The sequence below is a fragment of the Python bivittatus genome, unplaced genomic scaffold (assembly GCF_059951505.1).
Source record: "Python bivittatus isolate LINGU-HERP-01145 unplaced genomic scaffold, Pbiv_v1 ctg000840_np1212, whole genome shotgun sequence".
Classification (NCBI taxonomy): Eukaryota; Metazoa; Chordata; class Lepidosauria; order Squamata; family Pythonidae; genus Python; species Python bivittatus.
The window spans coordinates 28793060-28806746 of NW_028277113.1; the positions used below are offsets into that span (position 1 = coordinate 28793060).

The following is a 13687-nucleotide window of genomic DNA, read 5'->3' on the forward strand; positions in this document are numbered from 1 at the left end:
AGCTGTGTCCACTAACTCTGTGTATTTATTTAGGTTGCAGTATTTATACTACCCCAATCTATCAACTCTGGGCAATGTACAAAATCATCAACACAATGACCATCAACTAAGAACCCTTTCCTAAACTCCACTGAAACATATCAACTGAAATAAAACTAAATGGTCACCCACTGTTTCTCATTAGCAAAAATGTCTTTGAAAAAGTACCTTCTGGAACAACAGGAAAAGTGGCCAAATGTATCTTTAGGGCAGCATGTTCATAGAATGGAGGCCATCAAGGAGAAGATAATCATAAAATGCTACTTAAATAGATTATTTTTCAGCCTCCTTTCATGTATCCAAGATGATGATAACAATGATGATAATGAATAGTTCTAATCCTCCCAATAACTGAGGTTCTCCGAGTATATAACATTATTTAAACCATTAAAAACAGTAAAAGAGCAAAGTGGCATAGGAAGAATAAAGTATAAAAAACATTATCCCAGGATAATGTTATCTGAATACATTAAATACTTGAGAGCGAATTGTAATTCTCCCAACCACTATCTCATTTAAATCTCTCTTCCATTAATTACAATTCTGAAGTGGCAACCTGATACTAAGAAAATGGGTGATAAATTGGGATAAAAAGTGTGGGGGGCAAGATTTGCAAAAGCAGAACTGAAAGAGATAACTGCACACAGGAGCTCAAGTGCTAAAGTTCATTGGGAATGAACTGATTGTATATGTAACACATAATTATTATCAACAGGTAGCAATAATAAAGTATCAGATGTTCTGTACCATAGAACAGTTCAGTGAACAGAAACATTAGAATCGTGTTCTATTCAGGGATCACACTCTCAGAAGCATTTTTGCATTGCCCTGTTGACAGTCCTCACTGCTGTCAACTCTGAAACACCAAATGCTCCCTCTGAGCCAGTTAGACCTCTCTTCAGCAAAACAGTTCAGAGGTACAAAAATTCAGCTGGCACCACATCCCTTTTCACTGCAAGAAAATAAGTCTCCCTCCTTCCCCCTCCCACTCAGTTTAAGAAGTCAGATGAATTAATATTAAGAGAGTAAGAGGGAGGGAGAGGGAGAGGGAGAGGAAGAGGAAGAGAGAGAAGGAAGATAGCCAAGGAGCCAGAAGGTGAGATGAGGAAGACACTCCCAGTAATGGGAAACCACCAGCTCCACAAGTCCAGTGTTAACGCTGAAAAACTCGTTTTGCAGCACAGATGCTGGAAGTGAACCAGAAATGAATCTGCTTGGTTGCAGGAGCTCCTGACGACTTATGATATTGTGGCAGCACTGATCCTGGATTGGCACAAGCCAAGCATGTGCAGGGGCTTAAGATCCATTCACTCATTTTAATACCTTTCTCATTTAGTACATTTTCAGGCCCTTGCCTTTTAGATAATTTAAGATATCGCAGCAAATGGACCATGCCAGGTGTCATATGCAATAATATGGCAGCTGTTCTAGCATTCCATTTCCTTTTAGCTGTTCCATAATAGCTCCAAAACACATGCCCGAAACCAGTTTAAACAAACGTTTTATGTTTCAATTTGGTTAGTGTCGGTCATTAAGATAAGCTCTTCCAAATAAAAAGTATGATATAATTTAAGTATATGTATTATGTTTGCCACTAGGAACATGAACCGCAGAAAGAAGATGCATGCTGAAGTTGCATTTTGATGTGATATTACTCAGTTTGCATTCTCAAACCGGAATGCAGCTATGCAACAAAACCTACGTGTTTCCAAATTTCAGCATGCAGTTTTGTAACTCAAAAAATGAGCAGAGAAACATAAGGAACGGAGCCCTAATCAACCACACTGGAAATCAAACAAAACCAAAACTGAGAGATTTGACTATTGCTGTTATAAGCACGATCTATAAACTTCAGATTCTTGGGAAAACAGCTGGGAAGGGAATAGGCAGTTCTGATGAGTCGCCTGGAAAAGTGGGAGGAAGACACTTTGTCAAACGTGAAGAGGGAAAACCAAAAGCCTCAAAATAATAATGTTCATGCACACAGTCCTCAGGCACACTCACAGACTTCCAAACCTTCCTAGAGGGAAGGTTTGTAATCCTTAAATATGCATAGCACTAAATAAACATAATCTCCTCCATATAACTAAATGAAATCTATTCACTTAACAAAGCACCTTGCAGCATTTAAAGTGCAAATGAAGACATTAATGGATTAGATCTGAGACAGCAGTGCATTAGTTCTTCTCCCCTCACCTAAATCAGTAAAAATGGCATGAGTTTGTCTCTTGCTATGCCCTTCACCCAGCATTTCTTGCAAGTTAGCCATGATTGTTAATTACTGGTGTTATAGTGGATTTATGTTTCATTAACGACTCAATAGTGAGAAATTATAGAAATGACTTGTGCTGTTATATTTTGGTCCTGTGGGTTTGCTGAATCTTCATTAACATTCAAATTGTGCTGTCTGAGCAATTCTTGAAACAGCTCAGAGTCTCCTAGAAACATTTCCAGCTTCATACAGACTATCTGCTGCTGTGGAGCTAAGATTTACATACAGACTCACTTGATTAGATTCTATAACTCAGACCATCTTATCCTACAAAATATTTGATGGAGGATATATCATTTCAGCACATATAAAGGTTTCCAAACAACACTGATTGAAATTAGAGTTTTCTCTAACCATCCATATTTTTCTCCTGCTATCTTCTCCTCTAAATGAAATGAACTCTAGTGAAACACAGTGAGTTCCATCAACACTCCGGGGCTGACTCTTTCATTTAAAGTGAAGGAATGTATTCAAAATAACAGGTAGAGAACTAGCTATTTACATTAGTTATTCTATGAACAACAAACTAAAGCAGATTCTTCCCTTTCTCTCCTACCTACCTCAAATCTATCTTCATTATAGTTTTGCTAATGTGCCTTCCGTACTTCTACATTGGGTCTATCATCAGCCATCTCCTAAAAGAAGCTGCCATTCTAACTTCCAAATCCCACCCACTTGGTAAAATATAATTTCTCTCTAAACATGTGTTGTTTGTCTATATGGGAACCAAAGCTGATAGCACTTGCCCCAGCCATGGTGAATTATCATCCTAAGGTTTCTTTTGACACATTGTGTAAATGTTTTCACCAGATTGTCTCCAATCCTAAATGATCCAATTTGCAAATCTCATCCTGGCAGAAATGCTTATCCCTTTTATCCATGTGGGCTATCTGAGCACAATCTTATTACTATGAGTACGAAACATATGATAAATAGTTTGCAGGCTTTCTATTGCCCTCTTTCATATACCCAAGTTAAAGCTATCTCTCCAAGATATCTCAGAAAGCTGTTATGTAAAGCACTACTGTTGCATTGATTGGACTTCTGTCAATACCTATGACTTGCTTTACAAACGCATTATGTTTATACGCTAAAGTGTATAACTTTAATCTTTTACTTTTTTTTAGGACAATTGTTTTATTTTATACCCCTTTTTTCCCAATTAATTAATCAATTATCTTGAAAAAGCAATATGTTGTTTATATGTATTTTTGGTTCAAGGAAAGGTCAATGGGAATTTTGCCAATGACTTCAAGTGTATCAGCTCAGTTTACACCCATTATGACTGAGATACTCAAATCTAAATGAGCAGACAACCTGGTCTTCTAGATACTTTTTAGAAGTATATCAGCTAAGATCAATGGGCTTCATTCTCAAGTAAGAGTGCACTGCAGTTCATCTGAAGTGCCCGTGTATTCTGAATTGACTGAAGTTTCTGAAAAGGCTTCAGATGCAGCCTGCCAAAAATTCACTGTAGAAGTTTAACATGCATAACTGTAGTCTAATTCTGTCAACAGAAGTTCATATTTGATGTACCAGCCTTCATACCTTGGTTCATATCCTGCAAGCCACTTAGCCTTCAGAGGTAATGCTGTATCTACTAGCATTTTCAAGTGGGTCTGGATGCAGAGGGCAATCCCACCAAGTATAGGCAGTTCACTGGTAGATGACCTAGTTGCCAGTAGCATTTCTTGATAGACTTCAGCTTCAGTTTATCATCACTCCTTCAGTCCATTAATGAAGCTCAACAAAGTTTTAGCATTCTATGGTGCAAATGCAGAATGCTGTACTCAGTACTGCAAAACTCTCTTGTAGGCAGCAAAAAATATTGTTATGATTATAATATTACATCAGTATAAGTTTCTGCTGATACGTATTAAGTAACATACATTATGCCTGTTTAAAATATGTTCTGTTCTTTTGCAGCAATGATGTACTGGCACAAAATGCAGAGTATTTTCATTTATCAGCACAGCATCCTCAGTTATGTGTTGCCCGTGTGTAAAAATCCATGGAGTAGTCCACTTTAACTTGTAGAATAGATGCTAGACAGCTGTACTAGTAATGTAAATACAATCCAAAAAAAAACACTGGGGGAATTTTGCAAATTTACTCTGTTGGCTTGCATTTCCTCCAGGATGGTCCAATAAAATTTCCTAATCTGTATTCACATCAAACACTGTTTTATTATCTGATTCTAAATGCCAGGATCCCCAGGTCCAGCCCGTTTTGTAAAAACTTTATTTTCAATTATCATACATTATAACCAGTAATTAAAATTCAGCAAACAAGGTTATGTATGGCTGCTGATTGAGTTATGAGAGATGAGAGAAAGAGGTGGCAATGCAAGAGTACATTTCCTTAAACTTTTACTTCTTTTAGCACCTTTGGACAACAACAAAGTAAGACCCAGTTATAGAAAGCAAGGATGCTCCTAAGGAGAGTGGCAACGGCCTTATGATAGAGGACAAGTGTTTCTTAAACTTTTTTCTCTGAGGAACCCTTCCCACTTTTAAAAATTATGGAGGACTCCAAAAGACCTTTTATCTGTATGGATTATATTTATTGATATTTATGGATTAAACATTAAAATAAAAATGCATCATGTTTAATGGGATTTTAATATTGTATTATTTTTCAACATAAGCTGGCAAATAATTTTGATTTTGAAGAACTCTGAGAGGATCTTGGGGGACCCCCAAAGGTCCTAGGAGTACATTTTAAGAAAGACTGGTCTAGATGATACCCTACCACTTCTAAAAAAAAAAAAATCAATTTGTATTAGGAAGACTTTGGTTGAGTCTGTCAAAAATTACTGTGAGAGTTGGTAAGTCTGAACTAGAGGAACAATAGCCATAATACGGTTCTGTGCATTCTTAAAAAAACTATTTCAAAACTTAGAACCAAATCAAATTAACTTTTTAAGCAGTTACCTTAATTTTTGGATAGTGGCCCTAGATCTCATTTTTTAGCCAAGCAGTTTCAGGGTGTCTAATTTCTGTACTCTGAACAACAGCACAATTGTAACTCATAATTTAAACAGGCATCTTCTACAAGCTGTTATTATGTCACATGAGTCATGGATGTCATTATGTAAATTATGTAATTTTGTCAGTCATCTCAAATTATGTAATTCACATAATTTGCACAATGACATCATGTTGTGCATTAACTCACTAGTCCTTCCTTGCACCCTTGCATGACCATGCACTTAATATGGGTCCCCTGAAATGATTGGGCTTCATACATTTTAGAGACGCTGCCTAGTTTCTCAGGCTGTAAAGGAGACGGGGGAGAATTGTACTTTGAGACTTGCAAGACTGATGTCAACCTTACAGATAGACCAGACAGGAAACATGAAGACATGAGCTAACTCTACTTTATTGTAAAGCTACATTAATAGAATCTTGGTAGTACCATAGCCTAGTTAGGTAGTAGCACCTAGCCAATCTTGGCTGATCTTAAAAATGCTAGGCAGGGTTGGACTTGATTAGAACTTGGATGGGAGACCACTAAATTGGGAACTCTGGCTGGGGGGAGAACCCTTCCTCAAAGTAACTTACCATCCTAGAATTGTTTGCACCTATTTGCTTCCATCTAGTGGCCATCTAAGACTTTGCAGCCAGATTGAATAGCCCTAAATAAATCTCCAGACTATAGTAGTTCTCCAACTTTAAAGAAGCTCAAAACATTAATTCCAGCTATAAAAAAAAATCCTCAAGTGCATTATAGTAATTTTAAGTCATGTTTTAAAATCAAACACTGCCTGACCCATACAAAGCATTTTTCTAGGACATTTTCCCATTCTCCCCCTCCTCCCAAAACATACATACACATACACATACCCTTGAATTTTCACTGTAGATTAGTGAACAGATTTGATTTTGGATATGAATACTCTCAGATTCATCTCACCATTTTACTGTGAAGTAAAGGTTATAATATTATGCCATAGCCTAATATATCATATAGTATTGCTGTGAAAATAATGTCAAAACAAAATATTTGGTATATTGAGTAATGCTATAAAATTCTGGACTACTCTGCTTATTCATAACATTTTTGCCTATACAAAATTACTCTGTAATAGTTAACATTTCAGAAAATAAAACTGTAGTCCAAAATAAAGATTCTAGGGAGTAATTCTAACTAAACTCAGAATACATAAATATGTTGACCTAAAGTATAATATACCTACCTGTCTAAAAAAAAGACAAGCAAGCAATCCTTTCCAATGCAGAAATCAATATTAATGAACAGTGTAATAATAAAATAACTGTAACCATCTTAATATAGTAATTAACAGTGAAACCAAGCAATGAAGCAGGCATAACTTTTAGAGGAAAAAACATAAATTTCTACTTGGTACTGAAAATGTTAAAAATCATAGGTGTGCAAGATAGAAGACTGGTTACCTTTTTCTGCTATGATAAGAACAATGTTCTGTCCTACATTGACAGAAATATATAGTACATTTTACCTGACACCCACAGACACTAGCATTTCCTGAACAAAGTTATAATAGACTGAATATCCAAAATATTCAGTCCAACCATGAAATCCAAAGGAAGTCCAACCATGCATTATGTCAGTGTTTCCAAACTTTGACAACTTCCAGTTGTGTAGATTTCAGTTCCCAGAATTTCTAGCCAGCATGCCATTGCTGAAAATTCTGGAAGTTGGAAGTCCACACAGTTGGAGGTTGCCAACTCTGAGGAGCACTGCAATATGACAGTCATTTTGCACACAGCTGATCTAATGTTTTTTGTTTATAATAGATAAAGGGGCCAGGTGCTGGTTTGGATCAGAACTACCACGGATGGGTTGGAAAAATTAATTGCTTCCCATACCAGTTACTCTGATTTGGATTCCCTGCCCTACTTTGCATAGGAGTTAAGGAAAATATTTTTTGTCGATGTCAATAGAAATTCCTCTCCTCTCCTCCTACCCCCTTTCTGTGCTAGAATAGAAAAGTTTAGCTACAGCATACTACAAGTTTAGGAAGCATGTACATCTCCTTAATCAAAGCAGAAAAAGCATAATTATTCCAGAATAAAGCCATTCTAGCAATTAAAAAAAAAACATACAAATTATTGTTGAAAGAAAGGGTTGGTAGATCACACAGTTTCTGATTTGTGCAGAGACATGTATGTATTTGTCCAGAACATATTCATCCCATATCTGTATTAAAATACATAGTATTCTACACTCAGAATCACTTACAGGTACATCACAGGCTCTAACAAGACTTGTTCTGCACCTACCCTTTTCTCCATTCTTTAATTATCTGTGTCTATAGATTATAGATGAACTGAATTACAGTATCACTTAAATTACCTCAAAATCACATTTTGAACTGCATTATATCAAGTTAAGTTGTACTGATGTTAAACAGAATTCAGTAAAATCATATATGTATATCCATGGGTGCTCTATACTAGAATTTTTGTAAAAAAAATACTATTTAGGAGCATGAGGATGGAAGGTGAGCAGGACAAAAGAGAAAACCATTAGCCTACTTTTCTTAACAGGAAGAAAAAACAGCATGACTAATAACCACACAGCCAGTGGTATTTGCATTTTGAGAATACAGCACCATGGACAGCAGTCTCCAATAGAACAAGCACTCTAGCGCAGGGGTTTTCAAATTTTTTTCAGGCTAGATAGCATGTTAGTAAAGGGGAAAAAATCCTGGTACCCCTGATTACAAGGAAAAGCTCAAGTGAAAGAAAATTAGCTGCATTCAAGGTTTTTTTGTTTTTTGTTTTTTGTTTTTTGTTTTACCTGCCTTTCCTACATTCTTGTGAAACCCTAGGGTTCCATGGAACAATTTCAAAATCTTTATACTAGACAATGATGGTTGCCTTCCCCTTCTGCCCAAAGAAATGCTCAGCTTTTTGAGTTCTCCATTCCAGGGTTGCCCAGATAAGAAACAGACATGTTCCTTTTATGAGCCAAAGACAATCAGTCGCATCCAGTAGTCCAGTAATTGGACTACAATTACTATCAGCAAGGCCAATGTATAGGTGTTATAAAAGTTCTAACCAATATCTAACCAGTTTCCAGGTAAAATAATGTACTTCACAGATTCAGAAAGCTCTTTGGCCATTATCTGTTTGTTTTTGTTTTCTGTTTTCTGTTTTGTTTTGTTTTTTAAACCAGGAAAGATAAAATCAGGAAGATTAAATGATGTTTAGACCAATAGTCAGTAGATTCTCATGAGACAGGCTGAAAAATATGGAAGCACATTTTTTCAGTAGGTTAAATTACCAGAAGTAAAGCTGGTAGTTTTGGTAATCCCTTCTTGACTAAGCTGCATTTTGGTGACCAGAGTTGTATTTAGGATTGTTGAGAAGGGGAGTGGCTGGAAAGGACATCATGAACGCATATAATGTAAAGAGAGTGAAGACATTTCATGCATATGAGGGGCAAGGTTTTAAACTTGCATTTTCTTTTCCTTTCTTTTCCTTTCTTTTTGATGGTAAGTCTATTTTAGGCTCACTATTGTGATCTTCATATTTGTTCTGCTTTAAAATTGTAGAAAGCTGAAACTTGGTGATGCAATTGATGGGGCTGAGGGCCACATAAAAGGGCCACTTATTGACCAGGGTTAGCAGGCTGCTTACTCTCCAAAATACCAGGAGTGTAGCTATCTTAAAGGACTGCATAGGTTCACTAATGGCAACTATGTGTTCAATCGAAATTGAATTTATATCCTTTTATTACAACTCCATCAGTAACACCCTCACAAAAATACCTCAAATCAGTAACTTAACCTATCTATCAACTTGTTCACTAAAGATGGTAGAAAATTATAGGTTAAGGCAGAATACACTGAATAAATAGGAATACATTCCCCTTCCTCTCCTCACAGAGAGGTTGAAGCTTTTTAGGCAAAAGAAATGTGTTCCATATGAGCAAAAATTGCAAAGGTAAATCTGTTCAATGCAATGTTTTACATAAATTGCACCTGACTTTGTATGAAAATGCACTATGGGTCTTTAATATTATAATTGTAATGCAAGATAGGTGGCAGTTTTGTAGTGGCTTTACAGTTGGGGGAAAAAAAGACAAAAATCCATAAATAATAAGGTCCAACATCTCAGTGCTTTCATTTATCAGTACCCCCCCCAAAAAAATATTCTGAATCTTAAGAGAGAAAAGTGTTACCCTGAATGAAAAAGTTCCATATATCTATATCTATAACTATACATGCACCCATATATACCTGGCAGGCAAAGCAATTCTAATACCCAGATTCACTGGGTACGAGATTTAAAATGGGGATGATGTTGCTCCTCACTCATTTGTTTAACTGGATTCTCTTTATCTAGATTTATGACTTATGTGGAGAACAGATCATGTTTCAGATCATATTTATGCAGAAATATTGAACATTCAAAAGGGTTCACAAACATTTAGGCACCACTGTAACCAATGTCATAGTTTTATTTAAAGTATCATTTCTTCAAGTCTCAGTAGTCTCAACTGTTCCCACAACTGGATTGTATGCCACATAATTTTACCATTTTACTATTTTACTTTTACTTCCTTATTTTACTTTGCTTTGTTCAAAACCCACAGGCAATATCACTGAAACGTTTCTATATGAATCTGGAAATATGCACAGTTTACTGCATCTACCTCCTAGTTGGTGGTTGGGTTGGAAGCTATTCTTTAGATTAGAAATCCTAGCTTGCATAGAAAAATGTGAACGTTCTTGGAGTAAAACAGGGCTTTGGTTGCATTTGTGGCATACTGGCTAAAGTGTGTCCCAACTGATTGATATTGACCTTACTGTTAGTAGGGAATGTGGCATGTGCCATACATGGGACTAAGGAGGGTTATTGGTCCACATCTTATCTTTCTTATATGAAAGTCTTTATGGATCAAAGCCAAAATGAGCAGAGATCAGTATCTATGAGTCAAACTAATAATATTTCTGTTCATGTTTTTTAAGTCTTTAATTTCTTTTCCTTCCTATTTCTTACTCCTTTCCTGCACTTTGCATAACATTGCTTAACCTGAAAGGCAATAGCATGATTGGTTAGTGAGTTCCATGCTGAGCGTGGAGGGTTTTATCTTTTCTGGATAAGAATACTCTTACTAGGTACCATTATATTCAATTCTTTTAAATAACTAGGAAAAGAAAGAGATAGAAAGGGTGAGGAATTTCTTTTCCCCCTTCTTATAGAATAAGATACAGGGGTAGATGAGTAAACAGAATGCTATCCAAACTATCTTCAAATCATTCACAACTTTTTCCTATGTTCCTTATCAGTCTGTCACTAAAGAGCTACAGAATAGAGCTACAACAGGTAGCCTGGACTGGTTAGGTATAATCACAATCAAAGTCTTTGGAAAGAACAGACCATAAGCCTTACAAGGAAAGTAACGGCCTAGAGAATAGTACATCATCACAGGCCTGAAAGCATTTTACAGCTGTGAAAGCTTGCAGGAGGGGCAGAGAAGTTGAATAAGTATCTGAACTGCAGACCTGATGAGGGTACGAATGAGCACTTGGTATCCTGGGAAGAAGAGATGCTTAAAAGGAAAGTGAGGGAGAAAGTTACTTACTACATGGTTTCCATTATGATTAACTTCAGGGCAGAATAGTAAATTTGAGCCAAGGGGGAAAAAAATAACATAATTCCCAGTTGTTAGAACTGCAGTATTTGCAAGAATAAGATGTTATGGCAACCAAACGCTAAAACTATAAGTAGCTGTAACTAGGGCATAGGGTGCTATAATTTGTTTGTTTGTTTGTTTGTTTGTTCACAATTGTTTTGAATTTGCTTTCAAACTGTAAAGAGCTGCCTTGCTATTTGGTCCAAGGCTCCTCTGAAGGCATATGTGGGACCTGAACAAAAAGAAAATCTCAGCCAGTCCACTCCATTCCTTTTCCATACATCCAGTTTTCCACCCAGCCCCCTCCCCAAATTGTCATTCCACAGCCATTGATCATGCCAGTCATTTGTGAGTTGTTTAGGGATTTTAATATCTTCTTTTAAAGTGTCTTTCCCCACCACAGGTTTTAGATTCCACCTCCTCCCTTGCAAATTCCTCTCCATTTTAGGTACATCAGCAGTAGCACTCACACATCTAAGTACCAAAAATAAAGGAAAAAGGAGCAAGTCAAGCTAACGATAGCCATAAAATTCAGACTTGGAACTGGGTCTAATCTTCAGGGTGGACATACTGAACTGTTTTAGTTTACTTATTATAGATTTCTGCTGATCCTGTAAATTGGTTAATGGGTTGCAGCAATAATGTCATATGATTAGAAACCCATTTATCATTCAGCTTGTTTAGGTTCCAGATTTTCTTTTTTATGATGCTGTACTTTGCTTGCTCATTTATTTGGAAATGCAGGATAACAGCAAAAACTATTGAAATGCAAAACTCACAGCTTTGGAATTCTTATCAGTACCAAAGCCAAAGGAAAACAGATTAAAGACCATTGGGGTTGCATGCTGAAGCAATCAAACAAAATATGGACATTCCCATTCTATGGTTCCATGTACCCTGCTTGCCTATGTACCTTGTACCCTGCTTGCCATTTCCACATATGTTTTACACAACCTCAAACCCATCTGCTTTGAATCTTAGAATACTGTGCCTCCTTATTTATATGCCAAACACCCTTGTACCTTAAGTACAAAAAGCAACAAGAAATCAATTTCAGCTCAGAAGGGTGTAGCATCTAGCTCACTCTGAGTAATCTACAAAATTAAGCAGGGTTGGTTCTGGTTAGTAATTGGATGGCCACCATCAGGAAATCCTAATGCCATAGAATAGGTTGGGAAGTTGGTAAAAACATTCCCAAACAAGGCAAATGGCAACCACTTCCATATAATGGTAAGAAAATTATATAGATGATGTACCACGTAGGTCACAAGGAGTCAAGCTTGAGTCAAAAGTGACTCAATTTAATCCATTTTTAACCAGCATGTTGTGCATTAATAACTAACATGTATAACTAACCTGCTCCCAATGAACGAACCATTGCCAGCATATAATCAATTAAATGAGCTCAGCTATTAACTATTCCCATCATTATTTGACTCAGTGTGGTTCACATTGCAATCTAACCACAAGCAGTTTTTTTTTTCTTTAGCTGTTGAAATTGCAGGACAATCCATGACACCCAGAGTTATGGCTGTATTCCCTGAGCACTGCCTGTATGCAGTGTTACAGTTCTCCAAGGCAGTGCCCCTCTGCAACCATATAGAAGCATAAATACTATAGTAATGAGTGAACATTTGGGAACATAAAAGTCACATTATCAGCTACTTTTCAAAGTAAAAATTCTTAGAGATGTCCACATGTAAAAGAATTGCATAAAATTGCAATCCTTGTATTTTCAGTCTCCTACAGCTTTGTACATCCTGTGTTCTGAGTAAGAATTTTGGGAGTTATAGTCCACACACAGCAAGGTGATAGCAAGTTGAGGATGGCAGTCTACTAATACAATTCAGAATCACATTATAAGGGCTTTCATTAGGCAAGGAGTTGCGTTATATGAAATTCAGTAAGTTCCCCTACCTTTCCTACATAAAGAGGATCGGTTCCCATGTATTCCTCCAATACAAAGAACTGATTCCACACCCAGCTGCGTTTGGTTCGTGGTCTCCCCGGTTGGAAGTAGGGCTTTGATCTGGATCTTGGCAGTTCTGCTTGGCTCATCCCAGAAAGACAAAGGAAAAGAGCTATTATCTGCAAAAAATGGCAGAACTCTACTTTGCCTAATTTCATTTTTCTTCTTCTCCCTGTGCAAGGAAAAAATAAAGTAACAACAACAAAACAAAACAAAATAAAACAAATGAAAGAAAGAAAGAAAGAAAACTTGAGAAAAGAGCAGGCAAAGTTCCACTTGTCTTAGCAGGGCATCCGCTGGGATTCCAGAGGTAACAACTTGTGTTCGATTAAAAAAAAATCACTCTCCGCTACTGAATAGTCTTCACAAGAGATACAGCATAAGAAGTACCTATAAAAGAAAAGGGGAAAATAAAGTTGAGGACTGTTGTCAAATATATTTCCTGAAAATTACATTTCTTTCACCTTTCATATGTGGTGATGAAGCTCACTCAATTTTTCATTTCATCAATCAGAAATGAGCTAGAGGTAATATTTTGACCTACTGAGTGCTTTTCCTTCAATTACATTAATACTTTTGAGTAGTGTGTTTATATGTAAGTACTATGGGTATGAGGAGGAAGACATGTCTGAACATCACAATCAACCAACCAACCAACCAGAACTGATGAGAGGTGCAGGAGCAGTGAGCTCATCTGGGTAGCCAAGTCTTCCTCTCTTGATTTCTTCCATTCATCAGAGCAGTCAAATTAATCAGAATCTACTGAGGAAGTCAGAAAG

The 13687-nt window shown here is 36.7% G+C and overlaps 1 protein-coding gene across 1 annotated transcript in view; it reads right to left on the reverse strand.

The window, feature by feature from the left end:
- Positions 1-13286, reverse strand: part of LOC103056480 (cadherin-7) — a 96747-nt gene extending 83461 nt beyond the window's left edge. Inside the window, exon 1 of the mRNA XM_007431460.2 lies at positions 12857-13286. Within this exon, the coding sequence (XP_007431522.1) occupies positions 12857-13066 (210 nt within the window). The 5' untranslated portion in view covers positions 13067-13286. The remainder of the gene's footprint in view (positions 1-12856) is intronic.
- Between the last annotated feature and the right edge of the window lie 401 nt (positions 13287-13687).